Raw genomic sequence first — 20,982 nt, forward strand, 5'->3', positions numbered from 1 at the left:
ATAAAGTTTTAAATTTTAATGAAGTCCCATTTATCTGTTTTTTCTTTAATCACTTGTTCTTTTTGTGTTATAACTAAGAAAACATTGCATAATGCAAGGTTATGAAGATTTATCCCTATGTTTTCTCCTAGGAGTTTTATAGTTTTAGCTCCTACATTTAGGTTTTTGATACAGCTTTAATTTTTGTGGTGTAATTTTATTTACTTCTTACTGTAGCATTTTATAGATTTGAACTGATTTTTCCTATTTCTCATTATTTCGCTGAAAGAGCACCCTGTTGTCAGTTTCATGATCAGTTTATTTGAGGAATAAAACATTGCCAGGAGAGCAGGGAAAGGTTGCCATGTCTTGTGGTTTTCCTTGGTTTGTTTAGGATTTTGATTCCCCCTCTGATTTCCTCCTTTCTTTTTTATTACCATATCTCTAAGGAGGACCCCCCTTTCCTCCGGTTATCCTCCTTCTTCACAGTACATTTCTGAGGCTGCCACTTCTGGTCCTTCTTGCTTTTAAACCACTTTCCTGTATCCAGTGCTGTTTTCAATAACATCCCTGACCTGTGTTTAATATTTTAGGATTTAGTGGAGCTTTTTTTCCCCTTTATTTCTTATTTATGCCATGTATATGTCTTTCACACCCTCACTTCCTTTCTAAATAGCCTTTTAATTTCCCCTCCACCCGTACTCTGAAGCTAACATCAGTGGCAGCTGTGGGATCTGTAGCCATAACTCTTTTTCTCTTCTTAAATTGATTTGAAATCATGCCATCCTATGTCTTCTATTAATGTTGAAGGAATGGGCCATTGTGATTTTATTCATGCTCTTTCTGATGTTATGTTTTTTTGGGAGTATGTATGGTAAGAGTCACAATAAAGCAGCCATCATTTTCCTAGGGTCAATGAGAACATAGATATACACCTACCTCTACCTCTACCTCTACTTCTATATCTACATATGTATGTATGTGCGTGTGTGTGTGTATATGTGTGTGTGTGTCTAGGTTTGCAACCTTGGGAGTTCCCCAGGTGAAATCTGAAACTGGTCCCCACACATAGAGAGCAAAGAGAGACTGAATAAAGAGGCAGACCAATCCAGATCAATAGGTGGCAGATTTAATAAGCAAGGCAACTTACATTCAGGGCTTATCTTGAGTGCCTGTAAGATTACCTCTCTGTACCCACCTGCCAGAATCTTAAAAGTTTATACAGAGACCTTACTGGGCTCAGTCACATATTCCATCCAGATGGTCTCAACAATACATTACTATCTCAAGGTTATGTCCTTGGAGCAGGAGAGTGGGGAAGATAAGTGGAAGATACATTCCATGGACAAGGAAGGGGATGAGAAGCCTCTGATTGCCCAGGTCTAGCTCATGGATCAACTAGTGGCCACATCCTATTGATGACTTCCTCCAACAGTATGTACATTTATGCTTGTGGTTGTTACCCTGATGTGAACCTTGGGTATTATGTGTAACTGTTTTTCATTGGATATATCTGGGTTTTTATATACTTTTTAGTTGGTAACACTGAAGACTTTGTTACTAACAATTTTTTTTCAGATCATTCTGTCAAAATTGATGGAAACTGTATTACCTACAAAAAATGATGAGTTTTAATTTTCTCAAAAAACAAGTTTCTTGGGGAGCCTGGGTGGCTCAGTTGGTCAAGTGTCTGACTCTTGATTTTGGCTCAGGTCATGATCTCATGGTTCATGGGATGGAGCCTTGCATCCAGCTCTGTGCTGACAGTGTGGAATCTGCTTGGGATTCTTTCTCTCCCTCTCTCTCTCTCTGCCCCATCCCCTGCCCTCTCTGTCTCTCTGTCTCTCTCTCTCAAAATAAATAAATAAACTTAATAAATTGTTAAAACAACACAAAACATGTTTCTTTAATTTCCTAGTTGAGTTTCATTGTATCAAGTTGATATATAAACAATGTTTTAGTAAATAATTTCAAAAAGCTTATTAGAGAAACCTATACTAGTTTCTGATTTTAATAGGAATTATATACTTAAAGAGGAAGAATTTTTCTTCCACATTAATAGACTGCCTTTTTACTTTTGTTATTCCCCTTTTTAAAAAGAGTTAATATTTTTAACTTTTTGACTAGCCTCAAAATTTATGGAGTTTACTATATAATATTTATGCATTAATTTATCGATATAGTGGATTTAATTTGTATATTTTCTAATATTGAACAATTGTTCTTGTCTATAATTGTCCCATATGGGTAGTTGATGATACAGGTTTAGAACCTAGAGAGATTACACTTAGTAGATACATGAAATTACTGACAAAATTTATCATTTTGAAGTCTTAATTTTCACTTACACAAACTGATATTAATACTAGTGTCTGTCTTTTAGGATTATTAAAAATGAATGAGGTAATGAAAATAAAACACTTGACACTCAGTATGTATGTACTCTTCTAATAATATCCATTATTTCATTTTAAAAATATATAACCAAGTTTATTTTTCAAGTTTATTTACACTTTTTTTTACCTGCATTTGTATGTGTGGTTGATCTGTAGTTTTCTTTATTCTGAATTTTTTCTTCTATATTTTCTTTCTTCTCTATTTTCTGACTTTACCATCATAATAATGTTAACTTTCTAAAATTATCTTGAAAGCTTTGCAAATTTATTTAGTATTGCAAAGCAGTTAGTATAACATAAGAAATATGAAAAGCTATTGTGTTTTGGCATCTTACTTGGGAGAAAATCTGTGATGCCTTTTATGTCATTTTCACCACCATTTTGATCTGTCAATTTTCTAAATCTTATTTGTGTCAATTTCATGCTTTCTATTTAGAAAATGATCTCCTGATCGCTTTTTCCATTTATTTATGTATTTGAGTATATTTGACACAAAATATCATTTTTTCCATTCTTTTCCTCTCTAAGTTACATTATCATCACCTTATCCCAGTTCTCTGCATATTTCTTGTTCCCCCTACCTTGAGTTTCAGCCAGAGTCTCATTTCCAAACAGAAGCCAGCTTCATATTTTTGGAGCTCCCAGAATACCCAAAGAAATCAATTGCCTTACCTAGCTCACATGCTCTAATAAGAATGACTTTATATTAAGTCAATAGCCACTGTATTACAGTTTGTCCTAAAGCTTACCCTAATAAGAACTGTGGGCAACAGGGTTTCCCTGAGGCCTCAAATCTAGATAGGGCCTTCTTCTTTTTTTTTCCAATTTACCAAAATGGCTTTATTTTATTTTTTTCAAATTTTTATTTAAATTCTGTAGTTAACATATAGTGTAGCATTGGTTTCAGGAGTAGAATTTAGTGATTCATCACTTACATATAACACCCAGTGCTCATCACACCAAAATGCCCTGCTTAATGCCCATCACTCATCTAACCCATCCCCCATCCACCTCTCCTCCATCAATCCTCAGTTTGTTCTCTATAGCTAAGAGTCTCTTATGGTTTGCCACCCTCTCTGTGTTTATCTTATTTTATTTTTCCTTCCCTTCCCATATGTTCATCTGTTTTTTTTTCTTAAAATCACATATGAGTGAAATCATATGGTATCTGTCTTTCTCTGACTGACTTATTTTGCTTAGCATAATACTCTCTAGCTCCATCCATGTTGTTGCAAATGGCAAAATTTCATTCATTTTGATGGTTGAGTAATATTCCATGGTATATATATACCATCTCTTCTTTATCCACTCATCAGTTGATGGACATTTGGGCTCTTTCCATAATTTGGTTATTGTTGATAATGCTGCTATAAACATCGGGGTGCATGTGCCCCTTTAAATCAGTATTTTTGTATCCTTCGAGTAAATGCCTAGTAGTTCAATTGGCTGGGTTGCAGGATAGTGTTATTTTTAACTTTCTGAGGAACCTCCATACTGTTTCCCAGAGTGGCTGCACCAGTTTGCATTCTTAACAACAAGGTAAGAGGGTTCTAGATAGGGCCCTCATAATTCTTTGGGCTTTCTAGTCTCCTGACAGACAGACCCTCTGACCACGGTAAGGGATGAGGGTCATTAAGAGCCCCAAGCACTGAGGTAACCCAGAATGGACCCCTCACCTCATACCAGTGACTATATACTAGAATTGGGTTTAGTAAGCTAAATCTACATATGCTAGAAGTAACAACCACACTACAAATACATTTTTTTACTATTTCCAAATCTTTTCATGTTTTACAAACTTCAAAGATTTTTTCAACATTTTTTTGAGTTCACAGTGCCAGATTAATATTGCTTTATAGCATTTTATTGGCATGTATACTGAAGTTCAAAGAGCTTTAAGTGAGATTCTCAGGTAAATCTTTCAGTCAAGGGCAGAGCCTGAATTTAAACCTGGCTCTTATGACTCTAAGTTAATTTATTTTGCAACTATATCCTACTTGATATTGATGAAATTCCACATCATTTTAAGACATGAGCTTCACCTTCTGACATGTGAATGAAGAGAAGTTCAATGTGGAAGGAAATTATTCAAGGCAGTTACTGGGGCCATACCCTTTTGCAAATCTTATTCTCTCTTTAGGAATTTTGTAATATCTGTGGGGTTTAAATGTGAGTGGTTTTGTTTTGTTTGTATTTTTCTTGTGGCAAAGTAAAGAGATAGTTTTAGAATCTCTGAGATATTCCTTCCAGTGGCTTTGCAAATTGGGAGAAATGGGGGAAATATATTGTGATTGTCCTGTGTTGGAGTGCTGGAGTTTTACAAAAATATTCCCAATGTTTACTTCTGCTTTGATCTTATTATTATTTCCCTAACCCGTCATAAAAAATCCTTATAGGGCTAAATGTCAATAGCCTTTAGGGTTAAGCATCCTTAGTACATGCTCTCTTATCTGTTTTGTCCTGACCCCATAGATAACAGGGTTAAGAGCGGGGGGAACAACCACGTACAGATTGGCCAGAAGAATGTGTATGTAATGAGGGATGTTGTGGCCAAAGCGATGTGTCATGAAGGAGAAGAGGGCTGGTAGGTAGAAAGCTACCATGACACAGACATGGGAGCCACATGTGCCAAGTGCCTTGAGCCTGGCATCCCAGGAAGGTAGATGGAAGACTGCTCGGAGGATTTGAACGTAGGAGAATCCAATCACAGAAAGGTCGATGTATCCCACTGAGAAAGCAATCAAGCCATAGACAACATTGATCCTAATATTGGCACAAGCCAACTTTGCCAAACCCATGTGTTCACAGTAGGTGTGAAGAATAACCCGGACACCACAGAAAGGCAATCTTAGGATGAGAAATATGAATGGAGTCACAAACACCAAAGTCCTGACTATGATGACTATGCTCAGGATAGCTATCACCTTATTGGTGAGGATCATACTATATCTCAGGGGGTTACAGATGGCAATGTATCTATCTATGGCCATGACTGTCAGCACCACAGACTCCAGGCCAGTACATATATGGATAGTATACATCTGTGTGATGCAAGCACCAAACCCAATCTCCCTGAGATTGAACCAGAAAATTCCTAGCATCTTGGGGATGGTGGCTGTAGACAGGCCAAGATCAGTGCAGGCCAACATGGCCAGGAAGTAAAACATGGGTTGGTGGAGGCTGTGTTCAGTCTGGATCACAAACAGGATAGTAATGTTCCCTAGGAGGGCTGTCAGATACACTGCAAAGAAGGGGAAGCCAATCCAGATGTGCACATCTTCTAGTCCTGGAATCCCCACCAGAAGGAAGGAAGAGGGGTGAAACTGTGTATTGTTGGAATGCAGCATATTGGTGGGAGTTGGTTATAGACTCATTTCTTGCAGGAGTTTTCTCGCTTCCAGGGAGACACCCTAACCTCTTTCATAGCATGTTGCCTACTTTCTGGAGAAACAGAAAATCCATTCTTTAATTCCATAATACAGCAGAGGAGGCCTAAAGAGGCAATGTGAGGCACAGTTAAAAAGGCACTCTTACTTCAAAGTATTTGCCTCATCTACATAGAAAACCATGTAAAAAATTTCCAAATACAGCAGTCCTGCATGTTTCTTCCCTTCCATGTGTAAGGAAGAATCTGCATATGCAAATATTTATTATCAGTTTTGTCTGTTAATCATAAACAAGGATGTAAAGCATAAACAAGATGTTGTGTGTGTGTGTGTATGTGTGTGTGTGTGTGTGTGTGTGTGAGTGTGTATATGTGTAGTATCACAGGACTGGGAATGAGATGGATGGTTCAGGGGAATGATACTTGCAAAATAGAGGGACTGTATAGCTGGTGCTTAGATCTGAGCTAAGGAATGGATTAAGAAATTTAGACACATTGGGAGACTATTATGTGATTCAAGCAAAGTAGTACCCCTCCTAGAACTACAAAGTCTTATCATTCAATAGGTTAAATCACATTCTCATTCCTAGACAGTTTAACACTGGTTGTTCCCAGATATTTTGAAGAGCCTTTTGTGATTTTTGATCTTCTTTTCTGCCTTCTTCATGATGCATTGTATTAATGGATAATCCTTCATGCTGCCTGGATAGTGACAATATGTCTATCTTTTTTTACAGTTAGAGCAGTACCAAGGCCAGATACTTGCCTGCATTTGGGAACAGGTTAAGTTATATTAGTGCTTTAGCTAGTTTCCCTTATATAGTGATCAAAGCTAATGTATTGAAGCTGGCATCAGGCTTATTTACTCTAACAGTGGACTCTATCTGGTGTGCCTTGTGGTTGAGTCTGTGTTGTAACTGGCCCTGTGCCATGGATGTAACCTGTAACATGGTGGAGCTGTGGGATTCTTGGATGTGCCCAACCATTAGAAACTGTTCTGTTACAGGGTGTGTTCTGTGGGGTGCTCTGGGGCATGGGTGAAATACCTACAGTGACTGGGCTTGTTGAGTGTGGGCAGTGCTACATCTAAGGCAGTGCCATATGTTTTGCCTTGATGTTCCTTTGAGAGTGCGATGAGTTCTGATATGGTGGTACCAATTTTACAGAAATTCCCATGATGTGGCTTTAACAGAGGCCTCAAAAACTTCTTTGAAGGTACAATGATATCTCATTTAGATTGGGATTTGTTCGTACTGTGTCTAATTTTTAAAAATAATGTACTGTGGAGTTGCTTTCAAAGATGTGCTATAATCCTACTGGAGGGGGGAAAATACGTTATGAGGTGTTCACTCTCTGGATTGTGTTGGTCCAGTCTTTTCCTACTTTTTTAAAAAATGTTTTTATTTTATTTTTGAGAGAGGGAGAGAAAGAGACACACACATGAGTCGGGGAGGGGCAGAGAGAGAGGGAGACAGAATCTGAAGCAGGTTCCAGACTCTCAGCTGTCAGCACACAGCCCAACACAGGGCTCAAACTCATGAACTGCCAGATCATGACCTGAGCCGAAGTTGGACGATTAACCAACTGAGCCACCTAGGTGCCCCCAGTTTTTTCCTTCTAATTGGGTCTGATCCCATGAAAATCAATATCCACACCTTCCACCCCCCCATTACATTTAACTAGATTCACCTTTCTATGCACCCTTTAATATGTCAGAGAATTCTTTTCATTTTCCTTTCTAATAAGAAGAAAAATAACTCAGGTTGCATTATGATGAAAAAAGTCTAGCTCTACATTATGCACCAAGTATTTGCTCAGTACTTTGCAAGTATTATTATGCATAAAGGTTAAAACAGGTCTGAGATCAGTACCACTATTGTCCCCATTTAAAAAGAGGGTAAATGGAGCTCAGGCAAAAGGATTAAAAACTATATCCAAATTAATAATTGCTTCTATTAATCATCAAATTGTAAAAATTGGAAATTGAGAGTGACAACACGGATCATGTGGGCTGGTCTGAGAATTCAAAGTTGTAGACACGTGATGCTGCTACTCTGCCCTGCATAGAGATTCTATGTAAATGTCAGCACTGAGGAGAAGAAGGAGAAATATTTCCTGAGACCACCTCTTTCCATTCCACTTGCCACTTCCTGCCATGAATTCCCTATTATTTCTCATGCAATGTACTTATTTCTATTAATGTGTAGTATCTTTTCAGTAACAAATAGTTGAAAACTATGAATAATTTATTCATCCTAATTATTTCTTCTAATTAATTATTAAGCACTGTTGGCTCTGTTTTTGAAATTTATACTATTTATGTTTTTATCCTCATTTTTTTCCTATTTTTCTATTTTTATTTTCGCCAATATACCTTGGCTGACCAACATTGTGAAACTGATCTATTACCAAATTGTCTTACTTGGTTTTTCAGCTTTTGTGTTTCCTCCCATCTACTGCTTCTAGAGGGACCGATGATAAATACCAATATGATAATCACACCCCTACTTGTGGGATATAATTATTACTAGTTTAAAATACTTAATTCCTGGGGCTCCTGGGTGGCTTGGTCGGTTGGGCGTCTGTCTCACTTCGGCTCAGGTCATAATCTTGCCATTCAGAGTTTGAGCACTGCGTCAGGCTCTGTGCTGACAGCTCAGAGCCTGAAACCTGCTTTGGATTCTGTGTCTCCCTATCTCTCTACCACTCCGCTAGTTGTGCTCTGTCTCTCTCTGTCTCTCTCTGTCTCTCAAAAATAAATAAACATTAAAAAAACATTTAAAATACTTAATTCGTCCATGGCCATTTTGAAAGATAAAAGAAAAATAGAGGTTATAATAAATCACAATAGTATTAACTAGGAAACTATAGACAACATTTCATTGGCACAAAACTTAAACTTCAGGGCTAAATGATTTAATCTGTCAGTGAAATAAGACAGAATATGGAATACCTAAATTTGGTGGAAATAAGAATTCAATGGGAAAGAATTAGCAAAAGGAACAAAGTTTGTGTTCAAGTTTATTTTATATATTCACCAGTTCCTGTGACTATAAACACAGGTTCTTCTGTGATATGCAGCTTCCAACTTGATGGCTGTTATTTCTAACCTTAAGATCATGTGTTTGTTACAGGAATTACTTTTTCTAAAATGTTAGCTCTGAAGAGTTATATTGTTCACTTGAAGTTTTAAACTTCTTGTATGTATTCACTAACATTGTCACAATTAACCAATTGTCTCACAATGACTTAAATGCTCTTGTCATAATTAAGCTGAACAACTGAAAAATTGTGTAGATTCTCCTGTGAGTGAAAAAAATCATTTCCAGACTCAAAGTGTAAGTTAGCTTCTCCTTTTTAGTGAATGTGCCAATAAAAGAAAAATTTTATTTTTATCAGATTCATTATCATAAGCAAATGAAATCTCCATTCTCTGAGCTATGAGCCAAATCTGGCCCACCATCTGCATTTGTAAATAGAGATATTTTGGAACACAAACATTCTTGTTAATTTGTATGTTTTCTATGGCTGTTTCCACCTTACAGTGGCAGAGTTGAGCAGTTATGCTCAAGAACTGGCCAGCAAAGCTAAAAATATGTATTCTTTCTCCCTTTATAGAGAAAGTTTGCCAACTCTGGCATACAGGAATAAAACCAGCAATAGTGCCTTATGTGAAAAAAAGTCAATACTTTATAAAATGGCACCAAAGACTCTTAAACACTAATTATGACCCACCTATATAGTCTTACCTCTACACTTCGGTTAAATTGAACTTCATACTTTCTGAATACTTTCTTCTTCATGTCTTCTTATTTCTTCCAATGAGGAAATCTTCTCTACAAGCTCCAACCAACAAAATAGTTCTTGACCCAGATTTAATGATATACCATTCACAGTGCCTTCCCTAATTGACTTATTTCAGGATTACTTATGCTTTTTGTTATTTTTTTTTCCAGAAGTCTATTTCTCTGTTATGTTAGTTATCACTGGTCCTCAAAATGTGTCCCTAGTCCAGGAGTATCAGCATCATGTGGTAATTTTTTATAAATGAAAATTCTTAGACAATATTCCAAATCCACTAAACCGGTAACTCGGGGGTGAGGTCCAATAATCTGCTAATAAACCCAGCAGGTGATTCTGATGCTCATTCCAGCTTGAGAAACTGGTAGACATCTAACACTAGGGTATAATTTCCTTGGCATCCAAGCCAGTGTCAGATTTATCTCCATGATATCAGGATACTTTATACAGTGACAGGCTGTGGTCATTAATTAGTGGCAAGCAATAATTAATAAATGAAAAGAGAGTAGAAATAACAATCTTTCCTGTTATATACAGTGTCTTAGATTAAATTCCATAGGAACAGAACTGGGATATAGAATGGTGTGCAGAAGGAAATTTGAGTTTTCTGGGAAAACATACTGGTGAAAAAGTCAATAAGGTAGGATCTGTTCAAAGGAGAAACCGACCTTTTGTGAGGTTGCATCTGACACCTCCCATGATAAAATGGGAAGCTTTGGAGCTGGAATAGCCCTTCTAAATTATCCCACAATGAGGCAAGGAAGCCAGTTATTTGTATTCCCGTGGTATCTAGTCATTGACCATGGGCCACCCTGTGTGATGGGGCACAACTTTGGATGAGGTAGTTCCTTCCAGGGCGGAGTGCAGATGTGAGCTCTCAGAATCTGATATCCCCAGCAGCCGAGGGATAGATGGGTAGGTCCTAAAAAACAGATTTGGGAGAGATACCATAGTACATGCTACATATGGCATTGTGTCTCTGTTCTCCCTTGGCCTTATCTTATCCTTTAGTCTTGGGAAACATTCTTTCCTTACTTATTTTTCTTCATTTAAACCTCACATCTCACTCTGTCTTCTTTCTCTACTTGCAAATATTCTCTGTAACTCTATGGTTGGGGCAAAACATTAATTTGCTATGCTCTGTGGCTTTGAATAAAATTCATGTTTATTCCTAGTTCAATAAAACAACCTTTCTGAGATGCATCAGACATAATCCCCACTTCCAATGCAGGCACATGCGCGCGCACACACACACACACACACACACTTTAGTGTACTACAGAAAAGCTTATAGATCTCAGTTCACTCTAAGTAACTGTCACTTGAGAATACATGCTCTGATTTTGTTTTTTTTCTGGGCTTGAGACTGAATCTCACACAGTCATTATAACTCCAGCTTTCCTGTTACCTGGAGACTAGAAATAACTAAAGATAACTGGCTGTGGCATGCCTACAACCAGGGAACAGTAAATTCGTCATCTATTAATGTCCTCATCTCCATGAAATCTTCTTCAAGAAATCTCTCTTGGCTTTTAAAACACTTCTTTGTGTTTTTCATCTAACTCTCAGAATACTTTTTGAAATGTTCTTACTCTTGTCTTCCTTTATCTTTCTTTTAAGTAGTGTTCTGTCCTTGTCTGCAGTCTCTACTCACCCAGGTGCCTCCTAAGAATGATTCCATTCACTTTCCTAACTGTAAGCACTACATTTTTTCTCTGGTGCTTCTCAAAATACGTTTCTAGAATATTTCTTTCACAGTTCACTATACATCTCCAAATACTTTTACAGAATGTCTGCCTCGATTATAACTAAGGCACATCTTATCCACCAAGTTCTGTAGTAGGTTGGTCATCTTTACTCTGAAACCATTTCTCCATTTTCCTCAATTTTAGTTGATGGTGTTATATACACAGTATCCCAGGCAAGAAACCTTGGAGACATCATCTATACTTTTCTCTTCTCTATATTCCTTCATGCTTCACATCCAAACAGGCATTAAATCCTGGAAATTCTCCATTTAAACACAGTTAACTGTAATTTGGCAACCACTAGGTGCCTGGTCTTAGTGTTTAAAGTACTGTGTGGGCAAATTCAATCAAATCCAGGCCCTCTTCTCAGGATCATTTAGTCTAGTGAGAGAGACCAACCTTAACCAAATACATTTAAATAGTGTAAAGTAACAACTGGGCTACAAAGAAGAGTCACTGTATACTAAAGCTCATTTAACCTGACCAGAGTTCATGGGGAATGCTTTCCTGAAGAAGTGTTAACTAAATTGATAGCTGAAAGATAAGAGTCCAGTAACAGTAAGTGGAAGAGAGGAATGAGTGGAGAAGAATGCTTCTAGTTAATGGGAACAGGAAATGCAAAAACTGAGGGATGGGATTGTGTAGGTACTTATGGTTAATTTTAAGGAATTTTCTCTTCATACTAGAAGCGATGAGAAGACACTGTAAGATTATAAGGTACAGTGTAACATGATGCAATTTACATTTCAAAAAAATCACTCTGGTTCACTGTCAAAATGTATTCAGGGCAAGAAGTGCATTTGTAATCAGATCAGTTAGAAACTTATCACAAACATCCAGGTTGGAGATGATGTTATCCTGTACCATGCTATTAGTGATGGAGAAGGATTGCAGTAGGCCAACTTTATAACAATTTAATAGGGTTAGTCTTCAGAAATAGCTGTCAAATTTAACTTTTCTTCCTGTTTACAATAATTGAGTAAATTAAGACTTCCATAATATTTTATCTTAACTTTTTCTATAATTTATCCCTCTTCACCAATGGCCCTCAATGTTTTTTTCTTTTGAAAAACATATATCTAATCGATATAATCCTGTTAAAAAATGTGATTGAGAAGCAGTGATTCACATCCTAAGAGAAAGGAGCAAGGGACTCTGTGCAGAACCAGGGGAGAGGGATTGAGGGCTCATAAACAGTTTGAGATATCCTCTGCTCACTTCTCATGGTGGAACTTAGGGTGAGCAGGGGAGTGGAGGTTATTTCACTTGGTTGGGTTTGTTATATTATTCTTGCAATAAAAGATTAAGCTCATGTATCAAGGCTCTAAAATCTTATAGATTGTTACATGTTCTAATAATTTCTCCCAATAACTTTTTCACCTTCTGTACTTATTATCGTCTGCAAACTTACCACTACTACCACCCTCTGCCTTAATCTATTATAGAAGTTCTCAGTTATGAATCTTTTAATTCATTTGATGAATATTTATAGAGTGCTTACTATTTGCCAAGTATTATTCCAAAGGTAGGCATGCAGCAGGGATGCATTTGAAGTCTCCAATTTCAATGATCTTAAATTCGACTAATTCCAGTATTTTGCTTTCTACTGTCATAGTTATCCTTCCATTATTTACCAGTCTTTATAGGGAAACTTCCCAAAAGGTGCTTTGGTATTCTAAATATACTATAGGTTCGCAATGTCCTCAGTCAATAAGATTTTCATAACTGGCAAAAATTATTGTCTGTTTAGATCATTGCCTCTATTGTAACCATTATGATTACTTACATAGTCATCTTCCCCATTTACTGATTTTTTTCTGTGTAATAAGCACTTCCATGTATATTTCCTAAGTTTATATTCACATAACTCTCTGGGGCTCTCTCTTCTTCTCCTTTTCTGAACCTCTCTCTTTCCTTTCAGACATTCAAATTTCTGGTAAACTATTGGACTTCTACTAGACTGGCTTCCATTCTTTGCAGCAGAATTAAATAACCTCTGTAGCAGGTTCCCAGGCTTTCCATATTTCAACCTATCTGTTACCCTTTCTTAGATATGCTGTAGCCTTCTCTCACTAGGATAGCTGTGCCCAGTGTAAGAGATTCGCTTCCGAGATGACAATATAGAAGGATGCAGGGAAGGAAAGATTTCATTTGGGCCAGCTAATGAGAGTTACCATTGATATTTTCCTTCATGTTTGAATATGACATTCTTTGTTATATGTTTGTATATACATATAGGGATCCTGGGTTTGTTGATACCAGTTTATTTTATTTTATTTTATTATTATTTTTTTAATATATGAAATTTACTGTCAAATTGGTTTCCATACAACACCCAGTGCTCATCCCAAAAGGTTCCCTCCTCAATACCCATCACCCACCCTGCCCTCCCTCCCACCCTGCCCTCCCTCCCACCCCCCATCAACCCTCAGTTTGTTCTCAGTTTTTAACAGTCTCTTATGCTTTGGCTCTCTCCCACTCTAACCTCTTTTTTTTTTTTTTTTTTTTTCCTTCCCCTCCCCCATGGGTTTCTGTTATGTTTCTCAGGATCCACATAAGAGTGAAACCATATGGTATCTGTCTTTCTCTGTATGGCTTATTTCACTTAGCATCACACTCTCCAGTTCCATCCATGTTGCTACAAAAGGCCATATTTCATTTTTTCTCATTGCCACGTAGTATTCCATTGTGTATATAAACCACAATTTCTTTATCCACTCATCAGTTGATGGACATTTAGGCTCTTTCCATAATTTGGCTATTGTTGAGAGTGCCGCTATAAACATTGGGGTACAGGTGCCCCTATGCATCAGAACTCCTGTATCCCTTGGATAAATTCCTAGCAGTGCTATTGCTAGGTCATAGGGTAGGTCTATTTTTAATTTTTTTTTATTTTTTTTATTTTTTTTATTTTTTAATATATGAAATTTACTGTCAAATTGGTTTCCATACAACACCCAGTGCTCATCCCAAAAGGTGCCCTCCTCAATACCCATCACCCACCCTGCCCTCCCTCCCACCCTGCCCTCCCTCCCACCCCCCATCAACCCTCAGTTTGTTCTCAGTTTTTAACAGTCTCTAATGCTTTGGCTCTCTCCCACTCTAACCTCTTTTTTTTTTTTTTTTTTCCCTTCCCCTCCCCCATGGGTTTCTGTTATGTTTCTCAGGATCCACATAAGAGTGAAACCATATGGTATCTGTCTTTCTCTGTATGGCTTATTTCACTTAGCATCACACTCTCCAGTTCCATCCATGTTGCTACAAAAGGCCATATTTCATTTTTTCTCATTGCCACGTAGTATTCCATTGTGTATATAAACCACAATTTCTTTATCCATTCATCAGTTGATGGACATTTAGGCTCTTTCCATAATTTGGCTATTGTTGAGAGTGCCGCTATAAACATTGGGGTACAGGTGCCCCTATGCATCAGTACTCCTGTATCCCTTGGATAAATTCCTAGCAGTGCTATTGCTGGGTCATAGGGTAGGTCTATTTTTACTTTTCTGAGGAACCTCCACACTGCTTTCCAGAGCAGCTGCACCAATTTGCATTCCCACCAACAGTGCAAGAGGGTTCCTGTTTCTCCACATCCTCTCCAGCATCTATAGTCTCCTGATTTCTTCATTTTGGCCACTCTGACTGGCGTGAGGTGGTATCTGAGTGTGGTTTTGATTTGTATTTCCCTGATAAGGAGCGACGTTGAACATCTTTTCATGTGCCTGTTGGCCATCCGGATGTCTTCTTTAGAGAAGTGTCTATTCATGTTTTCTGCCCATTTCTTCACTGGGTTATTTGTTTTTCGGGTGTGGAGTTTGATGAGCTCTTTATAGATTTTGGATACTAGCCCTTTGTCCGATGTGTCATTTGCAAATATCTTTTCCCATTCCGTTGGTTGCCTTTTAGTTTTGTTGGTTGTTTCCTTTGCTGTGCAGAAGCTTTTTATCTTCATAAGGTCCCAGTAATTCACTTTTGCTTTTAATTCCCTTGCCTTTGGGGATGTGCCGAGTAAGAGATTGCTACGGCTGAGGTCAGAGAGGTCTTTTCCTGCTTTCTCCTCTAAGGTTTTGATGGTTTCCTGTCTCACATTCAGGTCCTTTATCCATTTTGAGTTTATTTTTGTGAATGGTGTGAGAAAGTGGTCTAGTTTCAACCTTCTGCATGTTGCTGTCCAGTTCTCCCAGCACCATTTGTTAAAGAGACTGTCTTTTTTCCATTGGATGTTCTTTCCTGCTTTGTCAAAGATGAGTTGGCCATACGTTTGTGGGTCTACTTCTGGGGTTTCTATTCTATTCCATTGGTCTATGTGTCTGTTTTTATGCCAATACCATGCTGTCTTGATGATGACGGCTTTGTAGTAGAGGCTAAAGTCTGGGATTGTGATGCCTCCTGCTTTGGTCTTCTTCTTCAAAATTACTTTGGCTATTCGGGGCCTTTTGTGGTTCCATATGAATTTTAGGATGGCTTGTTCTAGTTTCGAGAAGAATGCTGGTGCAATTTTGATTGGGATTGCATTGAATGTGTAGATAGCTTTGGGTAGTATTGACATTTTGACAATATTTATTCTTCCAATCCATGAGCAGGGAATGTCTTTCCATTTCTTTATATCTTCTTCAATTACCTGCATAAGCTTTCTATAGTTTTCAGCATACAGATCTTTTACATCTTTGGTTAGATTTATTCCTAGGTATTTTATGCTTCTTGGTGCAATTGTGAATGGGATCAGTTTCTTCATTTGTCTTTCTGTTGCTTCATTGTTAGTGTATAAGAATGCAACTGATTTCTGCACATTGATTTTGTATCCTGCAACTTTGCTGAATTCATGTATCAGTTCTAGCAGACTTTTGGTGGAGTCTATCGGATTTTCCATGTATAATATCATGTCATCTGCAAAAGGCGAAAGCTTGACTTCATCTTTGCCAATTTTGATGCCTTTGATTTCCTTTTGTTGTCTGATTGCTGATGCTAGAACTTCCAGCACTATATTAAACAACAGCGGTGACAGTGGGCATCCCTGTCGTGTTCCTGATCTCAGGGAAAAAGCTCTCAGTTTTTCCCCGTTGAGGATGATGTTAGCTGTGGGCTTTTCATAAATGGCCTTTATGATCTTTAAGTATGTTCCTTCTATCCCGACTTTCTCAAGGGTTTTTATTAAGAAAGGGTGCTGGATTTTGTCAAAGGCCTTTTCTGCATCGATTGACAGGATCATATGGTTCTTCTCTTTTTTTTTGTTAATGTGATGTATCACGTTGATCGATTTGCGAATGTTGAACCAGCCCTGCATCCCAGGAATGAATCCCACTTGATCATGGTGAATAATTCTTTTTATATGCTGTTGAATTCGATTTGCTAGTATCTTATTAAGAATTTTTGCATCCATATTCATCAGGGATATTGGCCTGTAGTTCTCTTTTTTTACTGGGTCTCTGTCTGGTTTAGGAATCAAAGTAATACTGGCTTCATAGAATGAGTCTGGAAGTTTTCCTTCCCTTTCTATTTCTTGGAATAGCTTGAGAAGGATAGGTATTATCTCTGCTTTAAATGTCTGGTAGAACTCCCCTGGGAAGCCATCTGGTCCTGGACTCTTATTTGTTGGGAGATTTTTGATAACCGATTCAATTTCTTCGCTGGTTATGGGTCTGTTCAAGCTTTCTATTTCCTCCTGATTGAGTTTTGGAAGAGTGTGGGTGTTTAGAAATTTGTCCATTTCTTCCAGGTTGTCCAATTTGCTGGCATATAATTTTTCATAGTATTCCCTGATAATTGTTTGTATCTCTGAGGGATTGGTTGTAATCATTCCATTTTCATTCATGATTTTATCTATTTGGGTGGGTCATGTCCCTTTTCTTTTTGAGAAGCCTGGCTAGAGGTTTGTCAATTTTGTTTATTTTTTCAAAAAACCAACTCTTGGTTTCGTTGATATGCTCTACAGTTTTTTTAGATTCTATATTGTGTATTTCTGCTCTGATCTTTATTATTTCTCTTCTTCTGCTGGGTTTAGGCTGCCTTTGCTGTTCTGCTTCTATTTCCTTTAGGTGTGCTGTTAGATTTTGTATTTGGGATTTTTCTTGTTTCTTGAGATAGGCCTGGATTGCAATGTATTTTCCTCTCAGGACTGCCTTCGCTGCATCCCAAAGCGTTTGGATTGTTGTATTTTCATTTTCGTTTGTTTCCATATATATTTTAATTTCTTCTCTAATTGCCTGGTTGACCCACTCATTCGTTAGTAGGGTGTTCTTTAACCTCCATGCTTTTGGAGGTTTTCCAGACTTTTTCCTGTGGTTGATTTCAAGCTTCATAGCATTGTGGTCTGAAAGTATGCATGGTATAATTTCAATTCTTGTAAACTTATGAAGGGCTGTTTTGTGACCCAGTATATGATCTATCTTGGAGAATGTTCCATGTGCACTCGAGAAGAAAGTATATTCTGTTGCTTTGGGATGCAGAGTTCTAAATATATCTGTCAAGTCCATCTGATCCAATGTATCATTCAGGGCCCTTGTTTCTTTATTGACTGTGTGTCTAGATGATCTATCCATTTCTGTAAGTGGGGTGTTAAAGTCCCCTGCAATGACCACATTCTTATCAATAAGGTTGCTTATGTTTATGAGTAATTGTTTTATATATCTGGGGGCTCGGGTATTTGGCGCATAGACATTTATAATAGTTAGCTCTTCCTGGTGGATAGACCCTGTGATTATTATATAATGCCCTTCTTCATGTCTTGTTACAGCCTTTAATTTAAAGTCTAGTTTGTCTGATATAAGTATGGCTACTCCAGCTTTCTTTTGGCTTCCAGGAGCATGATAGATAGTTCTCCATCCCCTCACTCTCAATCTAAAGGTGTCCTCAGATCTAAAATGAGTCTCTTGTAGACAGCAAATAGATGGGTCTTGTTTTTTTATCCATTCTGATACCCTATGTCTTTTAGTTGGCGCATTTAATCCATTTACATTCAGTGTTATTATAGAAAGATATGGGTTTAGGGTCATTGTGATGTCTGTATGTTTTATGCTTGTAGTGATGTCTCTGGTACTTTGTCTCAGAGGATCCCCCTTAGGATCTCTTGTAGGGCTGGTTTCGTGGTGACAAATTCCTTCAGTTTTTGTTTGTTTGGGAAGACCTTTATCTCTCCTTCTATTTTAAATGACAGACTTGCTGGATAAAGGATTCTCGGCTGCATATTTTTTCTGTTTAGCACACTGTAGATATCGTGCCAAGCCTTTCTGGCCTGCCAAGTTTCAAAGGAGAGATCAGTCACGAGTCTTATAGGTCTCCCTTTATATGTGAGGGCACGTTTATCCCTTGCTGCTTTCAGAATTTTCTCTTTATCCTTGTATTTTGCCAGTTTCACTATGATATGTCGTGCAGAAGATCGATTCAAGTTACGTCTGAAGGGAGTTCTCTGTGCCTCTTGGATTTCAATGCCTTTTTCCTTCCCCAGTTCAGGGAAGTTCTCAGCTATTATTTTTTCAAGTACCCCTTCAGCACCTTTCCCTCTCTCTTCCTCCTCTGGGATACCAATTATGCGTATATTATTTTTTTTAGTGTATCACTTAGTTCTCTAATTTTCCCCTCATACTCCTGGATTTTTTTATCTCTCTTTCTTTCAGCTTCCTCTTTCTCCATAACTTTATCTTCTAGTTCACCTATTCTCTCCTCTGCCTCTTCAAGCTGAGCCATCGCGGTTTCCATTTTATTTTGCATTTCGTTTAAAGCGTTTTTCAGCTCCTCGTGACTGGTCCTTAGTCCCTCGATCTTTGTGGCAAGAGATTCTCTGCTGTCCTGTATACTGTTTTCAAGCCCAGCGATTAATTTTATGACTATTATTCTAAATTCACTTTCTGTTATATTATTTAAATCCTTTTTGATCAGTTCATTAGCTGTTGTTATTTCCTGGAGATTCTTCTGAGGGGAATTCTTCCGTTTGGTCATTTTGGAGGGTCCCTGGCATGGTGAGGACCTGCAGGGCACTTCCCCTGTGCTGTGGTGTATAACTGGAGTTAGTGGGCGGGGCCGCAGTCCGACCCGATGTCTGCCCCCAGCCCACTGCTGGGGCCACAGTCAGACTGGTGTGTGCCTTCTCTTCCCCTCTCCTAGGGGCGGGATTCACTGTGGGGTGGCGTGGCCCGTCTGGGCTACTTGCACACTGCCAGGCTTGTGTTGCTGGGGATCTGGCGTATTAGCTGGGGTGGGTAGGCAAGGTGCACGGGGGGTGGAGGGGCAGGCTTAGCTCGCTTCTCCTTAGGTGATCCACTTCAGGAGGAGCCCTGTGGCAGCGGGAGGGAGTCAGATCCACTGCCGGAGGTTTGGCTCCGCAGAAGCACAGAGTTGGGCGTTTGCGCGGAGCGAGCAAGTTCCCTGGCAGGAACTGGTTCCCTTTGGGATTTTGGCTGGGGGATGGGCGGGGGAGATGGCGCTGGCGCCTTTGTTCCCCGCCAAGCTGAGCTCTGCTGTCCGGGGGCTCAGCAGCTCTCCCTCCCTTTGTCCTCCAGCCTTCCCGCTTTCCGAGCAGAGCTGTTAACTTATGACCTCCCAGACGCTAAGTCGCGCTTGCTGTCGGAACACAGTCTGTCCGGCCCCTCCGCTTTTGCCAGCCAGACTCGGGGCCTCTGCTTGGCCGGCGAGCCGCCCCTCCGCCCCGGCTCCCTCCCGCCAGTCCGTGGAGCGCGCACCGCCTCGCCGCCCTTCCTACCCTCTTCCGTGGGCCTCTAGTCTGCGCTTGACTCCGGAGACTCCCTTCTGCTAATCCTCTGGCGGTTTTCTGGGTTCTTTAGGCAGGTGTAGGTGGAATCTAAGTGATCGGCAGGACGCGCTGTGAGCCCCGCGCCCTCCTACGCCGCCATCTTCTGGAACCTCCCCCAGATACCAGTTTATTATTTAGCACTGTGAGTGTTTTGCAGTGTCATTCTGTGGGAATGACTGATGTGTAGCTAAGAATCCATGTTGTTCTCACCACAACTTCTCTCTCTTGCTGCACCACTTGGAGATGGCCCCAGCTACAAAGACTCTGGCTGAGCCAGCAGACCTCCCTCATCACACGAACACTTTTGTTACTGCCATTGTGAACCCTCTTCCAGCATATACAGGAGCTGACTCACCTACCTCTGCCCAGCATCTGAGAAGTCATTGCAGTCTGGATGTCACAGACTGCAAGCTGCGTGTGACTGAGTCTCAATAGCCAGGGCCAAGGAGTTATATAAGAGCCTAGTCCCCTGAGAAGGGCCTCTCACAATGGGCCATGTCCCTGGGCCTGGAGTATGGGATGGAAAATTTCCATATACTTGAGGTAGAGCTCTATGTTTCCTGGTCAGAAATACCTTCTAGTTACAGATGATAAGCAATCTGCATCCTCCATCAAATACTGTTCTCAAACAGGTCCCGGCTCACTAGCCAGTCAGAGGCTTAATGCCTCCTACCTACATTTTAAATTTCACTGTGGTACTGAAATTATGTGGGAATACCTAGGAACACAAACATAGAACACGGGTGGCAATTACATGATTATTTCATTCCTTCTTTTTTTTTTTTTTAAATTTTAACCCTTAAGGTAAACATACCATATTTGATTTCAAAGTGTATTAGGCCACATGATTTTTTTTTTAAATCAGCATTATTTTGCATAACTCTTGGTCTTGTTAAAAGCATAAAAGGAAATTTAAATCTCTGCTAA

General features: G+C 39.1%; 1 protein-coding gene across 2 annotated transcripts; it reads right to left on the reverse strand.

Moving 5' to 3' along the window:
* Positions 1 to 1,159: 1,159 nt before the first annotated feature.
* Positions 1,160 to 5,722, reverse strand: LOC132661364 (olfactory receptor 52E5). 2 transcript variants are annotated; one of them, XM_081790182.1, is made up of 2 exons: positions 4,803 to 5,722; positions 1,160 to 1,187 (listed from the first exon to the last, which is right to left on the reverse strand). In XM_081790182.1, the coding sequence occupies exons 1-2, from the start codon at positions 5,720 to 5,722 to the stop codon at positions 1,160 to 1,162; spliced, it is 948 nt and encodes a 315-aa protein (XP_081646308.1). The 2 variants fall into 2 exon arrangements, with proteins under 2 accessions (XP_081646308.1, XP_060461812.1); XM_060605829.1 differs by lacking the exon at positions 1,160 to 1,187 and having other exon boundaries at positions 4,781 to 5,722.
* Positions 5,723 to 20,982: the final 15,260 nt, after the last annotated feature.

The sequence above is a fragment of the Panthera onca genome, chromosome D1 (assembly GCF_046562875.1).
Source record: "Panthera onca isolate mPanOnc1 chromosome D1, mPanOnc1 haplotype 2, whole genome shotgun sequence".
NCBI lineage: Eukaryota > Metazoa > Chordata > Mammalia > Carnivora > Felidae > Panthera > Panthera onca.